The sequence below is a fragment of the Dipteris shenzhenensis genome, chromosome 19 (genome assembly GCF_047967505.1).
Source record: "Dipteris shenzhenensis isolate YYH24624 ecotype China chromosome 19, Dip_SZ_1.0, whole genome shotgun sequence".
Lineage (NCBI taxonomy): Eukaryota > Viridiplantae > Streptophyta > Polypodiopsida > Gleicheniales > Dipteridaceae > Dipteris > Dipteris shenzhenensis.
Genome location: NC_141614.1, coordinates 26,455,468 through 26,470,360, shown reverse-complemented (window position 1 = coordinate 26,470,360; position 14,893 = coordinate 26,455,468). Strand labels below are relative to the sequence as shown.

At 39.0% G+C, this 14,893-nt stretch overlaps 1 protein-coding gene across 1 annotated transcript; it reads left to right on the top strand.

Annotated features, from left to right (window-relative positions):
* The first annotated feature begins 9,294 nt into the window (after window positions 1-9,294).
* On the top strand, window positions 9,295-14,241 carry LOC147890279 (uncharacterized). Its single transcript, XM_087390253.1, has 3 exons — window positions 9,295-9,807; window positions 13,925-13,996; window positions 14,134-14,241. The coding sequence occupies exons 1-3, from the start codon at window positions 9,295-9,297 to the stop codon at window positions 14,239-14,241; spliced, it is 693 nt and encodes a 230-aa protein (XP_087246379.1).
* Window positions 14,242-14,893: the final 652 nt, after the last annotated feature.

Genomic DNA, 14,893 nt, shown 5'->3' with positions numbered 1-14,893 from the left:
TAGGGCGCCACTGTCTGATCTCCTGACGGTCCCCCCCTTTGGGGATGAGGCAAATCAAGCCTGTCCCAAGGCTCTCTGGCATCTGTCTGCTGGAGAAGATATGTTGGAAGGCTGCTAGCAAGGGCTGGTGGACTTGCTCCCAGAAGGTGGTGAAGAAAGCTCTAGAGATCCCATCCTCACCTGAGCTTTCTGCCCATCAATAGCGCTCACAGCATCCTACATCTCTGCCACGGTGAAAGGGGCGAGAAGGGTTTCGCTCATGCTAGGCTGCACAAGCGACGGTGTATACCTCCACACCTCCTCCCTGCATCGACGGGCACGAGGGTCTGGGGGCTCCTGCTGGAACAGGGATCTATAGAAATCTGTCGCCAAGTCCCGGACCTCATCTGGATCTATCCTGGCACTACCATCCTGTGATCTCAAAGATCAGAGCTGTTCCCCTGCTGACCTCTGGCCATGAGTCCTGAAGAACTCTCTGCACATCTTGTCGCCCTTCCTAGCCCAAAATGACTCGGAAGCATGAAACGAGAACTCTGAGCGACGCTGGGTGATCTCCTCTAGCATGGTAACCTCCTATTGTCTGAGCTCCTCAGAGCCTAGAGAAGACTGCTGCATCTGTTGTATTGAGGCTAGATCTCGTCTCACACCCCTCTCCTTCACCCACCACTGCTACCTGACCTGAATCGCCTCCTGCTGACAAATGAGACTAGACTCGGCAAGAACCTGAGCTACTTGAGCTGCCATATCCCCCATGAGGTCCCAATCCTACTCCCACAGGTCCACTATCCTGCTGCAAACCGCTGCTCTAGAGTAGATGGAGTCTCGGATCCGACACGAGCATGGAGGTAAGAAGTGAGAGGCTGCCAGGACTAGGACGACTGGGGCATGATCAGAGAGGGTCATCCCTAGAATCACCCCTGACTCTCCACCTCTGCCTAATATCCAATCACTGACATAGAAATGGTCCAACTGCTCCAGAAGTCTACCTCCCTCCCTCCTCTAAACCCAAGAGAAGTCCAAACTCCCTGTCCATCTACAAAAGTCTATACTACCACTAGTGGAGAATGGCAATGATGCCAATCTCATGCTAGCAACTACATAATGTCACTGAGATCATCAAACTCACATGTGAATGGAATCGAACACCACTCTCCTATGATCACTGGAATACCCCTCCTAGAATAGTAGGGTAAACATTTGTACAAGTGGAGAATGACAGTGGTTCCAATCTCTTATTAGGCCCTAAGAAATGGCATTGGGAAGCCTAAACTCACATATGCATTCTTCTATGTAGTGATCACTGTCTCCGCTGTGTAGACATCATATGGAATTGTGTCAATCTCTGTGGAGAATGCCACCAGTGGAGAATGGTAGTGGTGCCAATCTCATACCATGACCTAAAAACATGCACAAGGAATCCTAAACTCACATGTGCATTGGCACTTTTGCCATTATCCTACTGCAGCCAATAAAATTAGTGGAATGTCAATCTATAGGTTTAGTTTGTCTAGACTACCACTAGTGGAGAATGGCAGTGATGCCAAACTCATGCTGGCCTTTAGAAATGGCATTGACAATCCTAAACTCACATGTGCATTGTTCTATGTAGTGATCACTGTCTCTGCTGTGTAGAGATCATATGGAATTGTGTCAATCTCTTATTAGGCCCTATAATTTCAATCTATAGGTTTAATTTGTCTAGACTACCAGTAGTGGAGAATGGCAGTGATGCCAATCTCATGCTGGCAACTATATGATGACACTAAGATCATCAAACTCACATTTGGATTGGAATCGGACACCATCCTCCTATGATCACTGGAATACCCCTCCTAGAATAGTAGGGTAAACATTTGTACAAGTGGAGAATGGCAGTGGTGCCAATCCCTTATTAGGCCCTAAGAAATGGCATTGAGAAGCCTAATCTCACATGTGCATTCTTCTATGTAGTGATCACTGTCTCCGCTGTGTAGAGATCATATGGAATTGTGTAAATCTCTGTGGAGAATGCCACCACTAGAGTGGTAGTGTTGCTAATGTCATACCATCACCTAAAAACATGCACAAGGAATCCTAAACTCACATGTGCATTCTTCTATGTAGTGATCACTGTCTCCGCTATGTAGAGACCATATGGAATTGTGTCAATCTCTGTGGAGAATGCCACTTCTGGAGAATGGCAGTGGTGCCAATCTCATACCATGATTTGGAAACATGGACAAGGAATCATAAACTCACATGTGCATTTGCACTTTTGCCATTATCCTACTGCAGCCAATAAAATTAGTGGAATGTCAAACTATAGGTTCAGTTTGTCTAGATTATCACTAGCGGAGAATGGCATTGATGCCAATCTCATGCTGGCAACTACATAATGACACTGAGATGATCAAACTCACATGTCGATTAGAATCGGACACCATTCTCCTATGATCACTGGAATACCCCTCCTAGAATAGTAGGGTAAACATTTACAAGTGGAGAATGGGAGTGGTGCCAATCTCTTATTAGGCTTTAAGAAATGGCAATGAGAAGCCTAAACTCACACGTGCAGAGATCATATGGATTTGTGTCAATCTCTGTGGAGAATGCCACCACTGGAGAATGGCAGTGGTGCCAATGTCATACCATGACCTGAAAACAAGCACAAGGAATCCTAAACTCACATGTGCATTGGCAGTTTTGCCATTATCCTCCTGCATCCAATAAAATTAGTGGAATGTCAATCTATAGGTTTAGGTTGTCTAAACTACCACTAGTGAAGAATGGCAGGGATGCCAATCTCATGCTGGCCCTAAGAAATGGCTTTGAGAAGCCTAAACTCACATGTGCATTCTTCTATGTAGTGATCACTGTCTCTGCTGTGTAGAGATCATATGGAATTGTGTCAATCTCTTATTAGGCCCTGGAATGTCAATCCATAGGTTTACTTTGTCTAGACTACCACTAGTGGAGAATGGCAGTGAAGCCAATCTAATGCGTGCAACTATATAATGACACCGAGATCATCAAACTCACATTTGGATTGGAATCGGACACCATTCTCCTATGATCACTGGAATACACCTCCCAGAATAGTAGGGTAAACATTTGTACAAGTGGAGAATGGCATTGGTGCCAACCTCTTATTAGGCCCTAAGAAATCGCATTAAAAAGCCTAAACTCACATGTGCATTCTTCTTTGTAGTGATCACAGTCTCCGCTGTGTAGCGTTCATATGGATTTGTGTCAATCTATGTGGAGAATGGCAGTGGTGCCAATCTCATACCATGACCTAAAAACATGCACAAGGAATCCTAAACTCACATGTGCATTGGCACTTTTTCCATTATCCTACTGCAGCCAATAATAAGAGATTGGCACCACTACCTTGACCTGAAAACCTGCACAAGGAATCCTAAACTCACATGTGCATTCTTCTATGTAGTGATCACTGTCTCGGCTATGTAGAGATCATATGGAATTGTATCAATCTCTATGGAGAATGCCACCAGTGGAGAATGGTAGTAATGCCAATCTCATACCATGACCTGAAAACATGCACAAGGAATCCTAAACTCACATGTGCATTTGCACTTTTGCCATTATCCTACTGCAGCCAATAAAATTAGTGGAATGTCAATCTATAGGTTTAGTTTGTCTAGATTACCACTAGCAGAGAAAGGGAGTGATGCCAATCTCATGCTGGCAACTACATAATGACACTGAGATCATCAAACTCACATGTGGAATGGAATCAGACACCACTCTCCTATGATCACTGGAATACCCCTCCTAGAATAGTAGGGTAAACATTTGTACAAGTGAAGAATGGCAGTGGTGCCAATCTCTTATTAGGCCCTAAGAAATGGCATTGAGAAGCCTAAACTCACATGTGCATTCTTCTTTGTAGGGATCACAGTCTCCGATGTGTAGAGTTCATATGGATTTGTGTCAATCTATGTGGAGAATGGTAGTGGTGCCAATCTCATTCCATGACCTAAAAACATGCACAAGAAATCCTAAACTCACATGTGCATTGGCACTTTTGCCATTATCCTACTGCAGCCAATAAAATTAGTGGAATGTCAATCTATAGGTTTAGTTTGTCTAGGCTACCACTAGTGGAGAATGGCAGTGATGCCAATCTCATGCTGGCAACTACATAATCACACTGAGATCATCAATGTGGATTGGAATCGGACACCACTCTCCTAGAATACGCCTCCTAGAATAGTAGGGTAAACATTTGTACAAGTGGAGAATGGCAGTGGTGCCAATCTCTTATTAGGCCCTAAGAAATGGCATTGAGAAGCCTAAACTCACATGTGCATTCTTCTATGTAGTGATCACTGTCTCTGCTATGTAGATATCATATGGAATTGTGTCAATCTCTGTGGAGAATGCCACCAGTGGAGAATGGTAGTGGTGCCAATCTCATAGCATGACCTGAAAACATGCACAAGGAATCCTAAACTCACCTGTGCATTGGCACTTTTGCCATTATCCTACTGCATCTAATAAAATAGTGGAATGTCAATCTATAGGTTTAGTTTGTCTAGACTACCACTAGTTGAGAATGGCAGTGATGCCAATCTCATGCTGGCAACTACATAATGACACTAAGATCATCAAACTCACATGTGGAATGGAATTGGACACCACTCTCCTTAGATCACTGGAATACCCCTTCTAGAATAGTAGGGTAAACATTTGTACAAGTGGAGAATGGCAGTGGTGCCAATCTCTTATTAGGCCCTAAGAAATTGCATTGAGAAGCCTAAACTCACATGTGCATTCTTCTATGTAGTGATCATAGTCTCCCCTGTGTAGAGATCATATGGAATTGTGTCAATCTCTGTGGAGAACGCCACCAGTGGAGAATGGTAGTGGTGCCAATCTCATACCATGACCTAAAAACTCCCTAAAAACATGCACAAGGAATCCTAAACTCACATGTGCATTGGCATATTAACTTTGATATTGTGTTTATTTGCTTACTGTGTTGGTGTAGTTTTTCATAATGCATATATAAGTTGCTTCACCTTGGTGATTTTGTTAATAGAAGTTGCATTGTGGTTGTAATATTTCCTATTACACTTATGATTTTCTATTATACATTTCATTGTGTCCTTGGTTCTTTTGTTAACAGAACATTGCAAGAATGGCTAGCAAGGGAAAGAGAAAGGTTCGAGAGGTGTCAGTTTATGATGGAGTTAGTTCTAGAAGAGGATGGTTTTTGGATATACACAATAACGAACTCCAAAAACTCCATAAAGCGCATTGTTTTGTGAATATCCAAGGAACAACTCTTGAAGATGTTAGACAAGTTAAAGAGATGGAGGATACCGAGAAAGACAATGTTCCTTGTCTCAAAATTCATACATTGGGTGGCAATGTGTATCAATTGGATCCTGCTTGTTTTGATCATGCGAGGATGAATGCTACTGGGGAGGACACGATGATATCTAGGGGTTGGATTAATGAGCCAGAAAATTATACCAACCAACAGATATTAGAAAGCTTTGATTTGGTAACAAAAGGGATAAAGCAAGATATAAAAAAGAGTAGAAAAGTTTCGAAAAGAACCAAGAAAAGTGATGTTGAGGGATCAATCTCTCAAGTGTCTCAGAATACATTGAAAGAGAAGGCTAGAGAGACCTGTGAGGAGGAAACAATAGGTGAGAAGGAAACAAGGTCAGATGGAAAAACAAGCATTGGGGATAAACTGGATGAAGAAGCTAAAGATAAAGAGACAACTTTAGGAGGAAAATAGGGAGGTACGGGAATAGTCACTGATGGAACTGGAAGTGGAGGTGATGCAACGAGTAGTGGTGAGACACATATAACAGGCCATGGTGAGAAGTCATTTGAAGAAACTATCATTCTGTACAAGAAAATCTAGCCAGATGTTGACTTTAAGGAACTACAAAAGAAATTGGAAAGGAAGGACACAAGTATGACAAGCTTGATGGAGTACGTAGAGTACTTCCCATTTGGTTTGGAGTTTGAGGTGTTGATCCCAATGATGAATTGCTTTAGAGCACCAAGCCAATATGTGTACAGGACATTGACCCTCAGCTATGTCAATGACTTGGTCAAGAGTTTTGCAATGAATGCACAACCTCCTGCAACATGTGCATATCTGATGCCTTACCACACAGGCACAAATACTCTGATGTGCAAGGAAGAGAAAAAGGTGGAAAAGTTAAAGGAGTATAATTATTGGATTCTCGCAGGGCAGCATTCGATTTATGCTACAAGCCTGATGTTTAGAACTAAAGCACATGGAGAAGCCTTCAATCAACGAAAAGGTTTCTATACACGGAGGAAGGCGAGAATTGTTGTCAATGCACCAGTTGAAGCAAGTTGTAAGATATCATCAATGGCCAACATGGAGGCACAGACCGTTTTGAAAAATCAACCATATATCGATATCTTACAACACCTAAGGGCGCAGTGGATTGCATTTGGACGACCAAAGAAACCAGCCCAAGGCCTTGTCAAAGGGCATAAAGATCAACAAAGTTGGGATGTGAGTAATAAACTTTGTTTTGTATGCATTTTTTATTTCAAGAATGTTTATGGCTTTGTAAAAGAAATGATAGTAGTGTCAATTCCCTGATGTGAGAATGGCACTAGTGCCATTCTTCTAGTTACCAAGTCATGCTTTTGACATGGTAATGGGAGAATCGCACTAGTGTCATTATTATCTCTATTACATGATTTGGATTAGAAGAATGTCTAAGATGATTTTGATTTTTTTTAATAGAATTTTGTAGGAGTTGCAAGCGTATCGATGGGCGCAAACTTTGCTACCAAGGACACACACATGGTCACATACGATGATGACATCTACGAACAATGGATTAGGATTTCGACATTGTGAAGCAGGGTGATCTTGAGGGTGGAAATCCCACAATAACATATATGAGGTGTCTGCTAGGATTGGAAGACGAAGATGTATGGGCAATGGAGATTAAGCATGATAGAGCCCTGAAAGAAGCACTCATCAAGGAGTTCAACTCACGTCACCCTTCACCCCAACATCAAACATGGGATGCCCTTGCAACTTACTTCAAAATTGATTCAATTGTTTATCAGAGCTTCAAGGGTTCATGTGAGTCATGGGTCAAAGAGAAGCTACAAGTTGGCAAGTCCACACCTGATTTCCCAGAAGCCGCGTCAATCTATGTTGATTGGGTGATTAGTTCAATAGAGGGTAACAAGTCTACATCGCAGTCTTGTTTTCCTTGGACAATTATTCAAGTGAACATGGAGATGGAGGGGGAGAGCTTTCTAACACGTCACTCCAAGGGACAACTTCCAATCAGCTTGTGTGTGCTTGACACCTCAGAGGGATCTACCAAAGGCATGTGTTGGGATAAGGATGCCTTCAAGAAGTTGCTCTGTGGCTTGATGGAGACCGTTGCCACTCCATCAGAGTATGTATTGCTATCATTTATGACAATGACAGAGATGGTAAATCTCAAGGAAGCAATGATAGAGGCTCGATTTTGGCATAGAAGGTTTGTGGGTGTTATCCATGAATCGGAGAGTGCACAAAAGGGTTTGTCTGAGACCTTCTATTTTTTGTCATTTGTAAGCTCACATGATGGGTTTGATGGATTTGAGCACATGTTAGAAAACACAAGGCCATACACGATAATTGAGGACAATATTCTTTATTCTGATGAGTATGAAAAAGAGGCGGTTGTGAAGCATGGCATCATGAAGGAGTGCATCAGGTGCTATTGTAGTAGGGAACATGAAGTTGTTGTGGACGTCTTTACTAATGGATGTGTGGCATTACAAGCATTGTCAAGCAAAAGAAAAGTGATCTCACTGGTGAAGACATCCCAACAGGCGACAGAGGTCGAGGCTATGTGTGTGGCACATGCATCAAATAATCCCCATATTAAGATTTGGTCTAGCATTGAGAGGCCTCTTGAGACACATAGAGCTGATTCACCTATCAATGAAGGAATTAAAGAGGGTGAGCATCACATTGAAGACTTGTGACCTTTAACTGAAGTAGATCTTGAAGCTATCCCAAAGATGACATTGGAAGATTTGGAGCAAGGTCTTTAGCTACTCATTTATGCCTTGTGTATTCAGTTTCAAAATAATATGACTTTTATGCACATACTCTCATTATATTAAAGAGATTAAACATTTGGTATGATAAAATTGTGTGACATAATGACATGGGGAATGGTACTAGTGTCATTCTCCCTATGTCGGGTTATACATAAGAGGTACTATTAACAATATTTTATGTGACCTCATATGGAGATTGGCACTAGTGCCATTCTCTCTTCGTGGTTATGTAGAAATGGTAATACTGTTATGTTCCTTTCTTGAATCTATGTTAGTTGAAAGCATTACAGAGATTAAAAATTGTATAGTATTAACTATGCTACCAAAGTTTGGATTTGGGTGCTTTCTACAAATCTATTGGACCAAAGTAAAACAATATCTATGCTTTCAGATCATGCATTGTACATTTCTTTTGGGACATGGGGGGAGGCACTAGTAGTATTCTCTCCTCCCAATGAGGATATAGAGAAAGGCACTAGTGGCATTCTCCATAACCTTATATGTAAAATGGCACTAGCACCACCCCAAGAGAAGAATGGCACTAGTGCCATTCTCTCTATGAGTTCAGAGAGAAAGGTTGCACTATTTGCATTCTCAATCGACCTTTAGAGAGATTGGCACCAGTGCCATTTCCCAAAAAGACAATGGATTCAGTGAACGGCGATGGATAATGTTCATACTTTATTGTTATTTATTAGTTTCATATGCTTTTGTGCTTTGACATTGTTGAATACACTCTAAAGAATCAAAATATTTCTATATTCCTCAACTTCCACAGGGACCAATGATGCATGGAAGGATATGGAGACATCAAATGTAGAGGGCAACATACCACCCAAAATGGGGACTATCAATTACACGATGGATACAGGACGTATAGAAGAAAACATAACCCCAAAAATGGAGAAAATTGCAAGGAATATCATGAATCCAATACTTTTAGAAGAGAATATGGATGAACGTACTGTCTCAACATTGGGGACAAGACTAGATAATCTTATTGTTGTTGCAAACATGTATGAAAACATAGCACCTGACAATTTGGATGAGTCAGAAGCCAGCAACTTCAAGGAGAATTTGGATCTATATCCACATACAATTTCTTTGTATATGCCAGGATTAACAATCATATTAGACTTGAATGGCTTGTTATTAAGTCATTGCCTATTCAAGTCTCCAATACATCCATCTATTATGCATGGCAAAAATAGTTATATGGTTGTTCGTCCTGGGTGCATAGAATTTCTTAAAATCTTGCTACAAAGATTTAATGTAGGTATCTGGTCAACTGCGATGGAGTATAACGTACTTGATATGGTAGAAAAGTTGCAAAATTATGCAAATGAGAGCCTCCCTTTCTTTGTTATATGGTCTCAGCAAGGATGCTACACTTACAGTAAGACGAGGATAAATAGGCCTGACAAGGTTGGTGTTGAGGCAATGTTCAAACCCTTAGCAAAAATCTCAAAGGCATTTGGATGTGATGCTAGAAGGACAATCCTTGTTGATGACTCCCCATACAAGGCTTGCATTAGCCCTCCATCAAATTGCATATTTCCTTCAACGTTTGATGTACAAGACAAGGATGATAATATTCTACTCAGAGAGTTGATGCCATACTTACTACAACTTGATGAAACTAAAGATGTGCGTAGCATGATTGAGACAAATCGGTATGGACAATTACCTGTGATGGAGGGGCATAAGGATTTCAACCTTGTCCAGAAAGTAATTGATGAATGGAGGGAGGAAAATCATGCATGGTCAAGAATGGAATATAAAACAAGAAATCTTCCTCTTGCATATCAACTAAGAGAGAGGGCTATAGGTGGTAATACAGAACCAAAGGGTGTACACCCTAGGGCAACCCATGGTGGTGATGGCCAGGTGCCTAAACTCAATGCATCCCAAATAAGACTTTTAAGGAATGCTTCGCAACTCTCTAGCATGAATGCTATGCAAGTTTCTCAATTGGCTATAGACCTAGGGTACAAAGGTCACTATATCAAGAAATACATTGCTAAGGGCTACATAAACCGACTACAGAATGCGTATTTTCCATGAAGGTACATATGTCAAAGTGTTTTTTGATTTTATCTCAAGTCTATATAACTATTGTTGCAGCTAATTGAATTTGTCTTTTGTGATGTAGATAGATATACGTTCAAATCAAGCTTGAGTAGGTACATACCAGAACGAAATCCATTTGGACCACCAAAGTTACCTGCCCCTATCAACGAAGTGTTCTGGATAAAAAATGTGGCTTTCGAGGTGCATGAGTCAACCATTACAGGTGATGGCTTGGGCTTGTTTGTGCATGACTCCATCAAGAGAGGGACTACTATTCTCCATTATGGAGGTGACAAGTACTCCTACAGAGACTGGAAGGAATTATGTAGAGTTCATCCAAGGCTAAAGAAGTACTCTATCCAAGAGGACCCTACTGTCCCTATGAAGGATATGGTGCATATTGTTGGTGATGTTAAATATGGCAATGTGGCAGGATTTATTAACAGCAATAGAAATACCAATGTAAAGCCAAACGTTTGTTATGTATTTTCCCCTAATGTTCCACCTTGGTATGACCCCATGATGAACATAGATATTTCAGAATATGGTCACATTTGTATTGAATTTATAGATGATATACATGCAAGAGAGGAGCTATTTGCAGACTATGAGTTTTGAATAACAACATTGTATTTCTTTATACAATCATTACTTATGGGAATTACTCCTTTCTTGCCAGCTATGTAAATTGGTGCGTAATTGTTGTGTGTGAATAATATGCAAACATGTTCATAACTACATTCATAATGTATTTTGAAGGAGTGTCTCTCATGCCATTCTTTCCAGTGCCATTCTCTTTGGGGCTAGAAATTGAGAGTTTCTTTGGAATCATGATTTATTTCAGGGATTTCAATGGTGCATCAACAAGTTGTTATGTTTTCATCCTAAAGTGTACTTTTTTACTTTGCAATGAGTAATGAACATGACATGTAAAGTTATCCTTTTACAATAATGCTAGTCAGTCTAAACATTGAAAGTGCACAATAAATGATTGTCATTGCCACCTAAATTACATCAAATGCTTGTCATTGCCCATTGATTTTCCATCAACTACATATCTTGCATTCATTCTCCTCTAAAAACACTTGGTCAAGTTAAAGAGCATGTGCGTTTTCATTGCAATACTCATGGTTATTAATTACACTCTACATTTTTTAAACGGTGTTTTGGAGATTTTCAAATGAGAATTCTCACAACAAAGCGAGTCTCAATATCAATGGAAATTCCAGAGAGCTATTATGAAGGTGTTTTTGAAGATCACTATGGCTCATGAGATGAATCTAACTCAAATGGGTTTTAAAGTTTTTTATTTTGTTGATGATAACCTCGGGGGGGTCACTATGTACAAACCCTCTATATCACGTGCGTTCAAGGCCTATATTTAAAATCCCTTATCTGTAAAATTTTTCATTAATAAAATGTACCCCTTTTCTATACAAATCTGTAATTTTTTTCCAAAACTATTTAAAATTGTCCCTTATGTATATTTATTTCTGTAAATTTTAGAAATAAAAAATATCCTTTTGTTGAACTCACGTGATAGAGTTACATATGATGAGTGACCCCCCCGAGATGATAACGTAGATTAGACACTGATATTCTATTTATTATTTGAGAATGTAATTGATATTTCACACTTCATGAATGGCTATCTAGTCTATTTTCACATATTTCTCCTATTTTTTCATTGAGGGGAGCTACAATTTCTTCCAAAACTGCCATTCTTGGAATTGTGTTTTTCCCAAATTATCTAATACGGTCTTCTACAAAAAATATGAGCGGTATGCATGATGATCTACATGGTAACATGTGTATTTTTGTTGCTAAATAATGCTTGTAACTTCAGCTTCTATTTCTTGGCATGTGGCCTTGAAGGAGGGGTACATATAGGGTAAATGGCTTGACAATTTGTTTTGGGATGCATAGCAACTTGTTGCTATTGATGCATCCTGCTACATAATGTTTCCAAGTTATTGTAGCCTACTACATAATTCTTGTAAGCTTTATTGCTTGGCATGTGGCCATGGAGTGGATTTGGGACAAAAATTACAATATGGACTGAAGCATGAAAGCCTTGACCGATTTGGCCTCCTTTTGGAATGTTTTGGGCTGCATTACAACATACTACTGCTTATATTACTTGATATGGTGCTACAATTTGTGGCCAGCCTACTATTAAGTCTTTAGTACTATTAAAAATGAAACTTAAATACATTTTTGAGTCATTTATTTTAAAGTATCATCTTAATATTGAAGTTTAACACTCAGTCTTGCTACTCAAACTCAGTGTTCATGGCTACTCATGATCAAATACCAAAGAGGAGAAGATTGACATTATGCTCAGGTGCATGTGATACTTTAATTGATTAAGCATATTATTTGCTACTTACTAATAAAGGTTGGGTTTCCTTGTATCTATTTACATTTCTATGCATGTTAGACTCAATGAAAATGTCTAGAGAAATGTCTACATCAAAAGGAAAATGTGTGGAGGTGCAAGAGGATGAAGGAGTAGGCAATGGGTGCACAAGGTTCTCCGGTAAGAAATAATAGCAAAGTTTGATGAAAGCTTGTATTCAAGACTTATTCTATGACCATATCTTTTATGATTTTCAAATATTTGCAGGAGTTGAACACTCAATAGAGTTAGGTTTCTCAAAGCGTTCATCGAAAGATAAATTCTTATGGGAGTGGATTGCACCTCGATGCTTGGGAATGGAAAGCCAAGATCCAGATGGTTTGGCTGAATCTATCCTCACTCACTTTGGAGTGAAACATAATTTTAATATTGATGGTTATAGTAATATATTGAGAAATCCTTCAGGTACTTTTCTTCTTGTATTTTGTTTATGATTCTAGACATATGAACTTATGATAAATTTTGTCAGACTTAGATTTGGCTTTTTGATAATAGGAAAATTTGAGATTCATCAAGTTGCCATAGAGGATTCAAATGGAGTTGCAAAATGGAAATGTTGTTTGCAAGGTTAGGAGAAGGAATATCTTGAGAGAAGAAGGCCACAACTACAGCTGAATTCCATCCATAGGATACAGACATCTATTCCACATGCTAAGGCTGGATGTAGAAAGAAAGAGGATCATCATGTGGAGATACAACCCAGAAGATGGAGAAAGAAAGTAAAAGATAGAAAAAGGAGTAAGTAATATAATATCATCAATCATTCAAGACTCTTTCAAAATAAGAGAAAGATCTTATTTGAGAAACAATGGGAACATATAGTAGAGATGCATGCAGGTGTTCAACAACCCGAGACAACCATACTTGAAATTTTATTCAATGCACATCCCTCACTCTCCTCTCTCTATGGGTTGGGTGGTTTTATGCATGATCTATCTGGTGGGCATGTAAAGGCATCATATGATGAATCCATGTTTGCAATTCTTAGCTTGCTTGCATCACACATATCGTGTCAAGATGCAGAAAAGCACAATGTCATTAAGGAGGTGATCTCCAATTGGGACTCTCAAAACTTTAACAACCCTCATTGTCTAAACCAAAGACAAGAACATATCAGGGATTTTGAAAATTGGCTACATTGGGAGAGAACAAACAAGATTGTTAAAGAAAGAGATGCTTTGGTACAGGATAAAGTTTGGCTCTCATTGCGTGACTACCTTGACATGTGGAGCATTGACTCTTTAGATTTGATTAGAATCTAAACTCTTAAATGTTGCTAGTGTCTAAGTTTTCTCTAAAGAAATAATTTTATATCAAGTATTTCATATTTCATTATATTTTTTTGTTGCATGTAAGACTCATAAGAACAAAGAAGTTGTTTCAACTTCTGACGAGGACCTATTTGACTATTCTGCACATGTTGACATGGTATGCAAAATTTCATACCACAATATATCTACATTATGAGATGATTTCTACAAAGTTTTCAAAGGAGACATTTTAGTGCTTTCATTTTTCAATAGAGTTTCTCAATGTGACTGATATTATCCTATGTTGTATACCAGAAAGGAGACCAAAATACAGATGAAACTTCCTTAGAAGATTGGAGAGTTCAAACAGAGAATTCCATAGTACAGGAAGTGCTTCAGATTTGCAAAGGGATAGCTTATTAAGAATTAATTAATTTAGTAGCCTTGGTTTATTTTATGCACTTTTCGCCACAAGTTTCATGAGATATTTTAATATCTTATTTTGATTCAATAGGATTGTAATTCTCATAGGACAGACAATCCTAGAAGAAAGTGTGTTATAAAAGGAGGGGTAAATATTTACCTTTTATAAATAGCATATTTTTTAATTTACTTCTTCAAATGTATAGCTTTAACCTTACTAATTATATATTGTGTTATTTGATAGAAAGGAGATCTTTTAGAACTTGCAAAAACCCATATCAATGATGTATCAACAAGTGATGATGAAACCTCTTTAGAGGTGATAGATAGTTTAGATCTTCAATTGAAGGCACTTATGTTTTTTCATAATTTATACATTTGTAATGTATATTATAGCTCATTTGAATATAGTGTTTCTTTGATTAAGCAAGTCAATCTAGATCCCATAAGAAAAATGTGGACTCTTGTTTTAAACATAGTAATCTAACATAGAATCTCGTGTCCAGGATGAATATTCACAACATGGAGAGATTATAACCTATACATCAGATTTTTCTCATTCTATACAAAATAAAATACTATATCATAAGGTTGTAATAAAATTATAATAGACTTTCTTGTTCTACTGAAGTTATGTATACTTAATAGTATT